This window comes from Pholis gunnellus (assembly GCF_910591455.1).
Source record: "Pholis gunnellus genome assembly, chromosome: 16".
In the NCBI taxonomy this organism is placed as follows: Eukaryota; Metazoa; Chordata; class Actinopteri; order Perciformes; family Pholidae; genus Pholis; species Pholis gunnellus.
Window position 1 is genome coordinate 20,872,490 of NC_136543.1, and position 13,000 is coordinate 20,885,489.

At 43.4% G+C, this 13,000-nt stretch overlaps 1 protein-coding gene across 7 annotated transcripts in view; it reads left to right on the top strand.

Annotated features, from left to right (window-relative positions):
- col14a1b (collagen, type XIV, alpha 1b) overlaps nucleotides 1-13,000 on the top strand; it is a 134,163-nt gene that overhangs the window by 14,990 nt on the left and 106,173 nt on the right. For 6 of the 7 annotated variants that reach the window (XR_013767449.1, XM_079175961.1, XM_079175962.1 and 3 more), the window contains exons 4-5: nucleotides 1,330-1,473; nucleotides 5,907-5,990. The exons of the other annotated variant lie outside the window; for it this stretch is intronic. Coding sequence is in view for 5 of the 6 variants with exons in the window: in XM_079175961.1 (XP_079032087.1) it covers nucleotides 1,330-1,473; nucleotides 5,907-5,990 (228 nt within the window). In the remaining variant the exon portion in view is untranslated. The remainder of the gene's footprint in view (nucleotides 1-1,329; nucleotides 1,474-5,906; nucleotides 5,991-13,000) is intronic. 7 annotated transcript variants of the gene reach the window in all.

Below are 13,000 nucleotides of genomic sequence, written 5' to 3' on the forward strand. Positions count from 1 at the left end.
TAAATTGTCCTGAAGCAGCTATTTTAATTGTAAGGAGAAAGGTACATTGGAAGTAGAATAAATGATAATGACAGTTTGAATAAGTTGTTTCAAATATATTTCCAGCTGTTAATGCACAAGATATGTGTTTGTGTATTTCAAAGACCCTTTTAAAAAAGAATTGTAAAAATTGCATGAAAAAAATCATGCTTTTGTGCTGGGTGACACATTCCTTCATTACAATGTGTAGCCAAATTAATTTATTGTTGGTTTTGGTCTCTTTTTGTCGATAATAAAAACATTCAATAAAGCCAGCTTTGTCCTTTTTTTAAAGAGTAACTTAACACGTCTTTACTCTCAGCTTTCGGACGTCTTTACTCTCAGCGTTCGGACGTCTTTACTCTCAGCGTTCGGACGTCTTTACTCTTAGCTTTCGGACGTCTTTACTCTCAGCGTTCGGACGTCTTTACTCTCAGCGTTCGGACGTCTTTACTCTTAGCGTTCGGACGTCTTTACTCTCAGCGTTCGGACGTCTTTACTCTCAGCGTTCGGACGTCTTTACTCTCAGCGTTCGGACGTCTTTACTCTCAGCTTTCGGACGTCTTTACTCTCAGCGTTCGGACGTCTTTACTCTCAGCGTTCGGACGTCTTTACTCTTAGCTTTCGGACGTCTTTACTCTTAGCTTTCGGACGTCTTTACTCTCAGCGTTCGGACGTCTTTACTCTCAGCGTTCGGACGTCTTTACTCTTAGCGTTCGGACGTCTTTACTCTTAGCGTTCGGACGTCTTTACTCTCAGCTTTCGGACGTCTTTACTCTCAGCGTTCGGACGTCTTTACTCTCAGCGTTCGGACGTCTTTACTCTCAGCGTTCGGACGTCTTTACTCTTAGCGTTCGGACGTCTTTACTCTCAGCGTTCGGACGTCTTTACTCTCAGCGTTCGGACGTCTTTACTCTCAGCTTTCGGACGTCTTTACTCTCAGCGTTCGGACGTCTTTACTCTCAGCGTTCGGACGTCTTTACTCTCAGCGTTCGGACGTCTTTACTCTCAGCGTTCGGACGTCTTTACTCTCAGCGTTCAGACGTCTTTACTCTTAGCGTTCAGACGTCTTTACTCTCAGCGTTCGGACGTCTTTACTCTTAGCTTTCGGACGTCTTTACTCTTAGCTTTCAGACGTCTTTACTCTTAGCTTTCAGATTGGATTTGTTGTTCTCTTCCTTACATTAATAATTAAATGGATCTTACAAATGATTCCCTTGTGTGGTCAGCACTTGAATGAGAAACTGTTTCTTCTCTCTGATCATCAGACTTCAGCTGCTGACTGTTTCTCCTTCTCTTCCCCTGGAACAGGTGGAGAGCAAAAGGAGATTGAAGTATCGAAGCAGGAAGCAAAGCTGCTCATCGACGACTTTGACCCCTCTAAAGAATACAACTTTAAGGTAGTTGCTGTCAGCGGAGGACAGCAGAGCAAACCTCTGCAGGCCAAACATGAAGGTGAGAGACTTTCACCGAGTCACCCTGAGTAGTAACACTCCCCTGATGATTGAGTATACATCCACACTACTGCACTTTTGTTTTAAAAACGTTTGCTGCGTTTTTGCCTAGCATCCCCACTACCCTGGCCTTTTAGAAGCCCGAAAACGAAAATGTTTGAAACGCTGCTGAAGCTGTTTTAGTTTGAAAACTCCAGGATTGCGTTTTATTCCGGATAGGCGGTAACAGAGATCTTCCAGAACGTGTCCTTACCTGATTCGTGACGCCCCTATCACGTGGTCCTTTCACGGAAGAAGACAAACAACATAATTTGACAACCACTGGTTCATTTCATCATGGATATTGCTGCTAATGCCTACATGCACACGAGTCATACTATTATTCAAGAGCTTTGCAAAAATTGTCTATAAGAAGTGGACGTAGTCATAACGTCACCCATTGGTTTGACTGCCGTTCTGAATCCTTGAGTTTTGCAATTTTGTCATCGCCGCAATTTACGAAATGAACATCATGCTGTATTGAAGAAGACTTGAAACTAGAGATTGAGACCATAAACTCATGTTTACAATGTTTACTGAGGTAATAAATCAAGAGAGAAGTAGAGTCATTTTCTCATTCTATACAACCAGACTTCTTTTTGCACCCGGAGGAGTCGCCCAAAGCTGATTAGTAGCAAGAATACAAGTTTTAAGACACTTCCGCATCGGCTTCAGTTGGCAGAACCGGAGGCTGCCGCCTGGTCTGGGTGGAGATCGCCATTGGAAGTAGCCTGATTTTGAAGGCTGATACAAGCGGTGTTAGACTGACGCTCACAGATCAGTTCAGGCTGTTTTCAGACTGGAGGCTTGCAGATGTAACACCATATCATCAGAAGTTGAGTAAGTAAGTGCAGAGACCTTAAGACACCGTGATGTAAAAGGTGGCAGCCACATCGAATCACAGACGACAGAGAACTTCTGATGAACTGATCTCTATGTGACATCAGGCTGCAACTTCTGGCCCCAATCAGTGATGTCACAGCAGGTGTGTTCCATCAGCTGTGATTGGCAGAATCCCTGCTGTGACATCACTGATTGAGGTGTGGCCAAGAGGGCAATCCGCTTGAAAGTTTGAACCCGTGGAGAGCGACACAGCAGCACTACGTGATTTAGTGCTGGAACGTTTGTACTCTATATGTTCTGCCTTAATGCTGCATTGTTCAGCGATGCCTCCGCTGTTTGTGTTGTTAGCACCGTGTGTTTGGTGGAGGATGAAGTGTGAGACAAGTCGAGCAAAGCAGATAAGAATTCAAACAACCGAACTGTTGTGGTCGTGAATGCAAAAATATGCCCAGTGAGTTGTTTACTTTGTTTCACTCACTGACATTCAGCAACCTGATGATATTTACAATATTACACATCAACCTTTTAAAAAAAAGTTCTTTGACTCAGCGTTAAGGATGTCACGCTGCTCTGCAAAACTGAAGAGATGGTGTAATATCACATTATAGACCCTTTTTACAGCTTGTCAATAATAATAAGTGTTCGCACGCAGTTCGGCAACAGCAGTGCGCCAGAGTGCAAGATGTTGTCGAGCTCTGTAAGGACATTAACCAGCAAAGAGGGAGAATGCAACTTCAACAAATTGAGTTTTAGTGAGGAGGCAGAATACATCAGCAAGTGGCCCAGTATTTAGTGAAGGGATCTAGACACATAATTGGGGGATAAACCGAGTGTCCGTGTCCACATAACGCCTTTTTCCTGAGCGTCTATTTTCAGTTGTTCCCAATGAGGTAAAGGGCGGCTGCACCCGGCATCTTTTCTTTTCTTCGAGCGCTCCGCCTTTTTTGTGCGTCCGCTCGGGCGCCTCAAGTTGAAAATCTCTGAACGTTACAGAAAAGCGCCGGTGACGTCGCCGTGACACATGGAGGAAAAGCTTGTTTTGGTCGTGTCTGTCTATCCTGAACTTTATTTATCAGACAGACGCTAGCGCGACAAAGACCGAAACGCTGACTACCACTGGGCAGTGTTGTGCTTTTATTACTGTACGTTTTGTCTCTCCTCACTCTAACATTAAAACATAGATAATAAAAAAGCAAAGGAGTGATGCTAGCCTATCATAAAACAGTGGTCAGAGTGGTGATACGACGTTGCACCAGCCAGACATCCCGAGCTTACAATCGTGAGATGATCCAAGTTCGTTATCTGTGGTCAAAGTATTTTTTGACATTCAACAAAGAAACAAAAACAATTGTAGAGACCCACTTGAGAGAGACAGAGAGACATCAAAAGCCCTCTATCTGCAGCCAAGGAGGGTAACAGCTGCGTCAAGACAGCTTCTGGTTTACGTTCCTCTGGGAGTAAACCAGCTGGCAGATGTTACGCATGTCTTACACCACCTGAGAGCCACTGTCACACAGAAAGGGACTAAAGGGGAGGAGATCATGGTAGTGAGTGGGCATCGGTGACTACAATGTGAATTTTAAAGTCACAGGACATACAAAATATAAGCACTGGCAGGTCTGAAAGGTAGTTAAAAAACTTCCAAGGGGACCGTCCACGGAGAGCGGGAAACGATGGAGCAACGTACGATCTGATGGAGCTGAGGATGCCACCAAAACAGACTCGTACTTCACTGGTTGCAACACACAGATAAATGTACATGATACAGAGCAGATGGCCTGCGGTGACGTGACAAAAATGGATTTTGTGCTGCCTCAAATCCAGTGTTATCTATGTAGACGCGCTGAAAAGCGAAAGCAACGCTGTGGCGGTGCGATAATAAATGTCATATGACAAGGAACAACCAATCGGAGTTGGCCCATATCTTTTCTTCTGTAAATACCAGTCTGCTGCAGGAGACTTTAATCATTTCAGTTCATGGTTAGTCTGAGCTTTACTATCTGCGCCCTTGATGTCTCAAGGACGTCTCAACTCCAGTGGAAAAGTCAGCAAAATTGTCACATAAAAATCCAGCAGTAAAGCTACAGTGAAGAATTTATGGTGCTGGAAATCCAATTATCTTTGTTTGGTTTAGTCAGTGATGCTTTCTGATAATTTACCGCAACTTCAGCTTCATCATCGTCATCGCAGCGCACAGGCCTTGGTTGCTTAGTAACTGCAGGTGCGACAGAAGTGCAACCTCTCAAAGCACCTTGGGTAAATTGATGGAAGCGGCTGAGTGAAGCCAAAGCTTCATGCGTTTAAAGCTGCATTCTCTCTAGTGTCCACCAGGGGGCGACTCCTCTGGTTGTATAGAAGTCTATGAGAAAATGACTCTACTTCTCTCTTGATTTATTACCTCAGTAAACATTGTAAACATGAGTTTATGGTCTCAATCTCTAGTCTCAAGTCTTCTTCAATACAGCATGATGTTCATTTAGTAAATGATGGTCCATTTAGAGTCAAACAGACCATAAAGCAGGGGATGCTTTAGGGGCGGGGCTACACAGTGATTGACAGGTCTCTACCAGAGACGTATACGACGTTTCTACGTCCTCCGCATTCCAAATATGGTCACTTGCGTTCATCGGTTGCAAAAAAAACACGGCGATGGCCGTAATCCAAGATGGCGACGATGAAATCTCCAAACTCGAGGCTTCATAACGGCGGTCCACAAACCAATGGGTGACGTCACGATGTCTACTTCTTTTTTTACAGTCTATGGCCGCAACACATGAACGAACCCTGACACAAAATAGCAAGCTAGTGTGCTGGAAAATGTTCATGTGTTGCTTGGCAACAGTCCATTGCCAGTCCAGTCCAGTTGGGGATATATTTGCGTTTGGTGGGCGGAGCCAAATGATTCCAGTAAAACAAATGATAACAACACTCCCTCTCCTGGGACGTTGCTTTTGCATCCTCAGCTGCATGAACTCTTGTGCTGACAAATGTTTGGTTGTTGTTGTGTGCACTTAATAAAAACACACTGTGAAGCAGCACTTATGAAATATGAATCTAAAACAGAAAAGCTGATTCACTGAGATCCTCAGGACCTAAACTTTATTCACACTGTGCCTCATTCATCAAAGCAAATTTGATGTTGTTCTTCAGTTGCTGCCACTTGGCTGATTTGTTACTGCAGCAGGGTCTGACAGTCTGAACCCTCTCAGTCCTGGTTCTGGTTCTCCCGTGCCTCCCTTCCCTCTCACCACACCGACACCACGCTGCTGGAGACCCAGGACGTATTGGTGGACCCGCTGGAGGGAAGGGAGGCACGGGAGAACCAGAACCAGGACTGAGAGGGGCAGATCTTTACTACACGATGTGGTTGGAAACACAAAATGAAAGTTCCTTTTAGCAGCTTTAAACAGTTAGTAATTACATAACCTTTGGTTCTTTTGTTGTTTATCGTGTTTTATTGGTTGATTCATTGATATGCATGCCAGCCAAGTTACTGTGTTCCTCCTCTCCCACCATTCATTAATGTAGACTGCATGATTTTGTGTCTTCTAGCTCAGCAATCGGGCGTCGAGATGGTTCAGTCTCAGCAGAGACAAGACGGCCGCGTCGCCGAGGAGAACAACGAGATCTCAGAAGGTAAGATCCTCCACGAGGAAACAGGAGGCTGAACGGAAACGGGGAAAAGATTGACGCATCCGTCTGCTCTGGTCGTCTGGATTTCAAGACCATCTTCTGTGTAACAAGGAGATTCTCTTTGAAACGCCGCGTCAGGAAGACAACCTGTCATTCTCCAAGAACACCTGTGAAGAAAAGGAAAGTAAGAAAAGTGTCCTGTATCAAAGAAGAAGTTTTTTTTTTTTTTTGTTTTTGACAAATTGGAGAAGAAGTGAGCTGCAGACTGTCAGCTCCGTTCAGACAGCAGGCAGCTTCTCTTCCTGTGAAGGTATCGTTTTAATACGTGACCTTTTTCAGACGGAGGAAACGTAAACGGGTAAGTGGAAGCTGAAGAGGCCTCCGACTTTGACTCTCTCAGACGACTTGTTTTTTTTGGAAACAAAGCCGTTTCAAGATGTGTTTTTCTCTGATTACTGTCCTCAGTTTGAAGACAGAAGAAGACCTACTGAGCGTATAATATTCCTGCACTTACACGCCAATTATCATCGAGCCTTCGCTCCCGACAACATGGAGGGAAATTAAATGGTGCAAGAAAAGAGAATTCAAGGAAGAGGCTGCAATAATCAGGAAAATGAACCAAGAGGAAAAGCGGAGTAAACAAGCCTTTTATGATGTTGGAAGTGATTATGAGCGCCGAATGCTGCGATGAACAATCACACACCACGAGGAAAAAAACCCAACGAGGAAACAAGTCTAACGCTCTGAACGCCGTCATGCAGAGAAGCTCTGGACGGAAATTTAGTGTTGCAATCGAAAATATCTCAAAGTTTTACAAAAAGTAGAATTTCATTGTTCGGTTTTTTGTACCATAAAAGTATTAAATCTGTGTGTTGTTAGTTTTGATGCTAATGAATTGTTTTTCCCATTTTTTTTGTTCCCCTATGAGTTTATCTAGCGGTGGACATATTATTGGAAACACGCTTGAACAGCAGCCATGATCGTATTTACGAATGCGTTTCTGTTTCTGCATCAAAACCAAAAAGAATTCAATAAACCTTTTATTTATAGGTTTAGCTTCGCCGCGTTGTTTTTGTGGACATAAAGCCGACGCTATGCCGTGTTCCTTTTGCAGCTGTGTGAGGATGTGATGTGTGTCTTCGTGTGAGCTGCTGTTGTGTTTTTGAAGTATGAAAGTGGAGGAACGGTGTTAATGACGGTGCAGATGGGACTTCTGGCAGCCGGTTAGCCGCCGTCTCAAACACCAAATTACAGCTTCTGCTGTGAAAATCACAATGGGGATGAGCACTTGGCAGTGGAAATCTTTCATTTCTTTTGGTATCTATATCTAATTACAAGTGCATCTTAATCAGTCTCGCCACCGTTATGTCCTCTTTACCCGTCGAAAGACAAAGACGGAAAGAAATACTCGACATTTGCAGCAGAACTTGGGAGTTTTCTCTTCGCTGCAAATCTTATTTGGGTTCATCGCCTCATCGCTTCTCATGCAATTACAGCCCGACTCCTCTAAATGGGGATTTTTATTCTTCTCTCAGCAGCACCGGACCTCGCCAGGAGAGGTTTGGTGATTGGTATTCTCTGTCCTCCAGACAGAGGCTGAAACTTTACAAACCTGCTAAGAATTTTCCCCTGCCTCCACCTGAAATTACTACCAAGTTAACTCCGATGTCCCGGGGTCGTCTCAGTCCTCACCGAGGGTTTAATGCAATTACCGATTTATTTTCTCCCCGTGTCCTCTAATAAGACCTGAGACTAGATGAGACTTTATTGTATGAGGAAGTTAAGGGGTTGCAACAGCAAACGTGAGAGGATTACAGGTGTTTTTTAGAATGACCCTCAGAATCTAAAGGTCCTGTTCAGGTTTTATGGTTTTTCTGTGTTTCTGAATATCGTTCTTTAGGATGTGTGTTCTATATTTAACAGTAACTTGAATTAGTTAAACCTGCGGACTGGGTGCTGTCCAGTTGAAATGATTGGCTTGATTTTAGTGGTTATTTAGTGAAGACAGCCAATCAGGAGCAAGTGATGCTTTTGTCTGATTAACCCTCTCTTAAGCAGATCACCTCCGTCTCTTATACAGAAATAGAGGTTCCTATAATATGGGACCACTTTGAATCGTGATGACTCGGCAGATCGGAGGACAGCTGCTTCTGTACGTCAACACTTTTTTTTACTGATGTTCGAGATGTTTCGAGCGTCGCTTTAGCCGTCGTGACAGATCTGATGCCAGCCATTTCTCAGCGAGGGGCACTTATGGCTCGACAGATGTTTATAAAAATGGGCGCTAGACTTCGCCGGCTGTGTTTGCACCCGCTGCACGAGGCAGGGAGGGAGGGAGGCAGGGAGGGAGGGAGGAGGCGAGTCCAAAGGGATCTGATCCAAAACGCTGAGATAATTACAGCTCAGACGTCCATAAAAGTCCTTTTTCTGACTCGTTACTGCTGCTTTGGGTGTTGCCGGACTGCTTCTCTCTGCCAGTTTTCTTTCTCTACATCTGTCCCTCTGTGTCGTTCCTAACAGTCTAATAACGACATTCATACGATTCGTAATCACCACAAACAGCCCAGAGCGGCAGACTCTGTGCACACAGCACTGTGAACATTTTGAAATGAACTCGCTCACTTTATTTTAGAAGTCCCATTCATGTAGATAATTGAAGGTTTTGACTTCTACGTAAAAGTAAGTGAGTTGAAAATAGAGGCCTGTTAAATGTTAACACTAGTGCTGGGCAACGATTCCAATTTTTTATTTTAATCGCAAAAAAATCATGCGATTAATCGCGATTAAAATTAATTAAATTAATAAAAAAACTAATTAATCACATTGTTATGCGCAAAGTTCAATAATGAATTCAAGAGTAGTGTATTGTGCACTTTCATTTTAAAAGTGCTGCTATATGAACAAAAGTGCAACAACATTTGGTTTAAACACTTTAAACTAATCCGGTTCTTGTTAACAGCAGGATTCTCTTCACACAGCAGCAGTTATAACACAGTTATAATGATTCTGATAACAGATATTCAGCCGGAGTAATTTAAATGAATCATTTCTTTTTTGCTTTTTTTTTTGTATGTTGGTCAGACACTATGCGACGCTGATTACTGTAATACGTGTGGTATTTGTTATAAATGTGCGTTAGTACATAGAGGGTGACATGGAGGGACTTAGGACCCAGGGGACTGTAGGTGAAGCATGGAACCTGTAGTCTGTACAGCAGCAGGAAGTGACGCCACACAAACAGCTGTTCACCGCTCGGTGCCCGGTTCTTGTGTTAAATATGCGTTAACGCGCGATAAAATAATTGTCGGCGTTAATTAATGAATGCGTTAACGCGATAATAACGCGTTAAAGCGCTAGTTAACACCAGTGTGAAAGCTCACGCATCAGAACATGTTAATAACTACGATGTAGTTTGTTCATGGTAGTCTCTGTTTCCAATACAAATGGATTGTAATTATGTAGTTTGATGCATTTTCTTTAAAGAAAAGTACATGAGCAAAGTATATTTTTATATATATATATATAGAGATATATATATATATATATATATATATATATATATATATATATATATATATATATATTCTATAGTGTGAGTCACCTGCTATATCTCCAACCTCTAACTGGCTGTAGGCTACAGGGGACAGATGGGGGAGAAGAGGAGCCAACCAGTGATAAAACACTTTGCTGTTTTTATATACGACTCCACCCCTCCACCAGCTCCTGAGCCTGTCTTATTGAAGTCACACACACACACACACACACACACACACACACACACACACACACACACCCAGGTCTCTTTTTTCATCAGCTTTCTGCTTTTTCTCTCTTGACTTCTATCTCTGTTTGACCGGTGTTGGTTTTTCTCTCTCTCTCCATCACTTTTTCTCATTACTCTCTCGGATCTTCGATCTTTTGACACTATTTGGTTTTTATTTCTTCATCTGTCTTCTGGATTGCTCCTTATTAAAACAGCTATGACACCTATGTGTGATAGGGTGACTTTAGAGACACTGAGTAATTCTGTCCTCTGAGGACTACGAAGACAAACATTGATGCTTTGAGTTGATCGCTCTTTGTGTCTCGGCTCCAAAGGGAAAGTGGTTCTGCTTCCTTTTCCAGTTTCTGAGCACTTTTCTATTCAAATTGTGTTTTTCTTTCTACTTCTCCTGCCTGCTGTAATCGATCCATTCTTCCGGAGACTATAAAATGCAGAGTCAATGTGAATGACAGCATTGAATGTTTTTTTTAGTTAAAATAAATCGTGGGTTCTCACGATGAGACTTTCTGCCGTTTCCTCTTCCAGCAACATTTCCGCTCCTTCCTTCCAGCTCTTCCCGCTCTTCCCGCTCCGACTCTCTCTCTTTATTCGGCTCCTCGGTACTCGTAGCCGACGGTTCCCACCTTGCCCACACTTGCTGAATACCACAGCTATCGCCTCACAGGCCTGTTCCTCTGGCTGCCGATCAGACCTTTAGCAGCTGCCCGTCACTCTGGAGATTTGGCTGCTTGTTCGTCTGCTGCTGTGTCGTTGTGCATGTCTGCTGTTCTGCAGGTCGCCAATAGCTACTTACAGTTTTTACAGGTTATTCTCTCGCCGGTCTCTACAGTTTATCATCTTGTGATATGGTTCCCTGCAAAAAGGGTTTTTTTTTTCTACAATTGCGTCAAAGAAATATCTTTGTTCAGGACATTCAGATGTGATCAGACGAGCTCCAGTAGCTACAGCTCTGCTAGACAAACCTGGTGAGCTGTACAATCCTCAGCTGAGCTCATTAAAGATCAAAAGAACATCCACTTCAGGTTTCAGTTATTTAGGCCGGAGTTGAAATGACTCATGCATACATGCAGCATTTAATTGTGGAATATTTTTACGTTTAAGTGCGTGTTAAATCACACAAGGTGCTCAGGAACTTCTCTCTGCTTTGGCATGAAGCTCAAGGCCTTAAAGTCTATTTGTATCTCTGAATTGTGTTAAAGTGTCGCGCGGCCCCTGACCTGCTGACCTTTGCGTCAGAGCGCCAGCTGAACCGTAACGTGACCCAATGAAGTAAAGTCCGTATCGCAGCTTCTTCTGCGGCGTCTGCTCCTCGTCGTCTTCCTGCTCAGCAGACTAACCGTTTGTCCGTCTGACTCGCTCGCCGTCTGTCCTCTGCGGTGTGATGGATGTGAGGTGTGATCTGACATGAGAGCACAATAACTCATCTGATCGCTCGCGTCGACTCTCAGAGCACCCAGGTGGCATCCGCAGGGTGTCCCTACACGTCGACCCGTACACCTGTCTGTCCTCCTGTCTGTCTGCCTGTCTGTCGAGTGCTGAGTGTCACGGCAGTTCAGGAAATACAAAATGCAATCTACAGGTTTCAGGAAACAAATAATGGGTTTTTTTCTTGTTGCTCAGGTAAAAAGTGATGCCGATGGAAAGTCCATTAGAAACCTTATTCCTGGTGAACACGCAAATGAAAGAACTATTGGTGTGAGAGAGGAGACGTTTGGTTTTATAGTCCTGGTTTTGTTGCCTAAACCAAACTGTCGTATTTAACATAATGTTTCCGTGTACACAGCAGCAGTAGATTGCATTTTGTGACTATTTCATGAGCTGGTGTTTATTGTTAATGAGGTAGAACAGTTGAATTATTCAGGCGGCAGATTGTGACGCATATTTATTCATTTATTTAGCGCTAAATCACCAGCGGACGAACGTCTCGTGTTCTGGACAGATGGCTCACGTCTCCACAAAGTGTGAGGAAGTTTCACTGAATCCAGATTATAATTATACTCAAATATAGATCCAGTCTGCATTTAAACTTAACGGTAAAAACATTCTCTTCAGTTAGAAAACATAACATTTTTAAATTGCTCAATAATTGTACTTATTATCATGAAGGTCTTGAATGTTTCCAGGTTTGCTTCTTCTACTGATGCTGTTTGTGTTTCTCTCTGTGAAGAACATCGTGACGAAGCTCTTTGTGTTGCTGATTGGATTTTAAATGAACGAAACTTTTCAGTAAACCGTGAAGTTAGAGCCGCGACTGCTTTCAGAGGTTGAACCTTTTATGCAGGAGCTCGCGCTCTGCAACACACATTTAACCGTCACCGACCCAGCAACATGCGGCACAACCTCCCTTTGACCCCTGCAGGGTGTTTTTAACGGTGCAACATCTGTAAAGGGATGTTCCCTTCCTGATGGGCGTGATGACGCACCACACCTCCAACTCTCCTGTAACAGCCGGGACGGGTTTTTATGTCGAGGCTTGTTACCTCGTGGAAACAGCAGGAAGGAGCGTTACATCACATCCTGGTCTCTTCAGGACCAGATTCGCTTTCATCAGACAAAAACAGAACTTCCCGCTCTGCGTGTCACAAAAAAAACATAATGTTTTCTGTGGAACTGCGTTCATTTGAGGTTTTGTATTCACTAAAGTAGGAATCCTCTACATGCTCAATCATTGAGACTTTTATTTTACAGAACTAAGCTGCAAATTAACAAATCTAGAGTACGAGTCGAATCAATAAATGTGAGATTTGACCGGTTACGCTCAGTGAACAGCTGAACATCCACAGACGTCGTGAGCAGATAATAACTTCTGTTCTTCAAGCTGCCGGAGTCTTTTTATTCTCTTTTAGAACAAACAGTGGAGACTTTTCTCACACACACACACACACACACACACACACACACACACGGACCGGTAGTGTCTCATTTTAAAATGGATAAGCAGCGTGAGTCACGCTAGTTGCCATGGCAGCATTTGTTGTGCGTTTGTCGGTGGTTCTCTGCTGTTAAAGTTTTGACTGACGCATCATTCTGGGATGGAAGAGGATCGTTGAGCTGTGATTCGTAGACAATATCCCACGAAATCAATCTGTATGAATCCATTTATTAATGAAGAATCTTTCACACTGGAGGCTGTTTGTTCCCGTTTGGACCAAGAAGACAATATTCACGTGTTTCTTGCTAACTTCTGTACTTCAGTAACACCACTTCCACAGTTATTTTAGCCCAAAAC